Source organism: Austrofundulus limnaeus, unplaced genomic scaffold (genome assembly GCF_001266775.1).
Source record: "Austrofundulus limnaeus strain Quisiro unplaced genomic scaffold, Austrofundulus_limnaeus-1.0 Scaffold1452, whole genome shotgun sequence".
In the NCBI taxonomy this organism is placed as follows: domain Eukaryota; kingdom Metazoa; phylum Chordata; class Actinopteri; order Cyprinodontiformes; family Rivulidae; genus Austrofundulus; species Austrofundulus limnaeus.
In genome coordinates, this window is record NW_013953854.1 from 34,896 (window position 1) to 36,557 (window position 1,662).

A 1,662-nucleotide genomic window follows, 5' to 3' on the forward strand; every position below is an offset into this window, starting at 1 on the left:
CTGGTGGTAATTTTTGACTGTGTAACTTTACAAACGGCAGCCCGTACCCACCTCTCTCTGAGCCCGTTGATGACTCAGCTCCTCAGTCTCCTCCATCAGTTTATCTGCAGGAAGTCAAACACGTTTTAAAGATTTGCCTCTGCTTCTTAAATCTTTGTTCTAAAGTCGTCAGGTGAGTAGTTTCTTGTTACCCAGGTATTCTTGTTTCTCCTTGGCCAGCTGCAGACCCTGAGCCTCCAGGCTCTCTATCATGGCCTCCCCCAGCTGGGCATTTTTCCATGTACTGTTTGTCAGGTTTAATAAAGGAGGGTTAGGAAAATAAAACTCACAAATGCAGTCAKTCATCAAAACAGGAGAGAAACTGCACATTTTAACTGGTGCCAAAAGTTAAAACTCACACTTTTCCTGAGTCTTGGAGCATCTCTATCCACTGGGCCTGCTCYGGTTCTGACTCAGCTGCCAGGACTATTGTTCCCTGGGAGGTGAACAGAAACCATTAGCCATCAGTGATGAGTTCATGCTGTAAAACCTGCTGTGCAGGGTGTCCTTGGGTGGTTCAAATAATAAAACAGGGTTATCTATCATTGCAGAAGTGAAGTCACCTCCACTGTTTTATTCTTGTTATTTTTCCATTGTTGCAAACTTACATAAACCAACCTTCATTACCTGCTGAGTCAGAATTCAGTTCAATTCATTTCTATATACTGTATAACACTTATTCATAACAAATATTGTCTCAGGGCACTGTACAGAACCGTTCTCTTACATTATAACATCCACTTAGTTAAACTTATCAATGTAAGAAAGCAGATTGCAGTAAATCTTCACTTCATCACAGTCTTCCAACCTGAGCAGCACATTGTTAACAGTGGRAAGAATAAAATAAGTAGGGCTCTCAGCTGTACGTGTTGCTCTGTGGGTGAAGTTTGCCCTAACTGTGATTGGTTGGACTGACTTGTCTTGTGGTGCAATTTAAGAGGAAGTAATAGAAGTTATAAAATAGCATGATTTACTGACTGTCGATGGACAGTACAAAATGTGTAAATATAATTTATTGACCTAAAATTTAGTGTGGAAGCACCTTCCTGTCAAGTTTTGACTAACATTCATATATTTGACAAATATTAACATCTATATTTAAAAATATAGGTGCTTCCTGGTCAACTCGACCAATCTACTCCCAGCTTCTTCAAACCGCCGTCAATCCGACCAATCACGTCTTGGGTAAACTCCTCCCACAAAATAAGAAACCCCTCCTTAATGACTGCAGAGACCCTGAAAAACTCAAGTAGGGGTCTCTGTGGACGAGTGGGCGTGTCCCAACGAAAGGCGATTCTAAAGCGACACACCTGATTTGACGGACTTTGTTAAAGGGACACACCTGACTGGACAAGCAAAAAAGGGGCGACACCGTATGGCACCACTTGATTGGACAAAATACAAAAGGGGCGTTACTGTACGGCACCACTTTTTCTGGAGAACCCTACTTGGGTCGTCAGGCTGTAAAGAGATCAAGCAGGGTCTAAGGATACTGTCATGTTGGCCTCGTAGCCCACAGTGTTTATGCTTTAGACACGCCCACTCTTGTGACACGCCCACTTTGATTCCGCAGTTAACCCCTTCTCGAACTAGGCGGTCGCCTAGAGCGCCATCTGCTGGAGG

At 43.3% G+C, this 1,662-nt stretch overlaps 1 protein-coding gene across 1 annotated transcript in view; it reads right to left on the reverse strand.

The window, feature by feature from the left end:
* The window catches only part of plekhd1 (pleckstrin homology domain containing, family D (with coiled-coil domains) member 1), a gene marked incomplete in the record, with an annotated part of 58,412 nt that overhangs the window by 25,558 nt on the left and 31,192 nt on the right, over positions 1-1,662 (reverse strand). Inside the window, 3 exon segments of the mRNA XM_014032446.1 lie at positions 52-104; positions 192-283; positions 399-475. Coding sequence (XP_013887900.1) covers positions 52-104; positions 192-283; positions 399-475 — 222 coding nt within the window.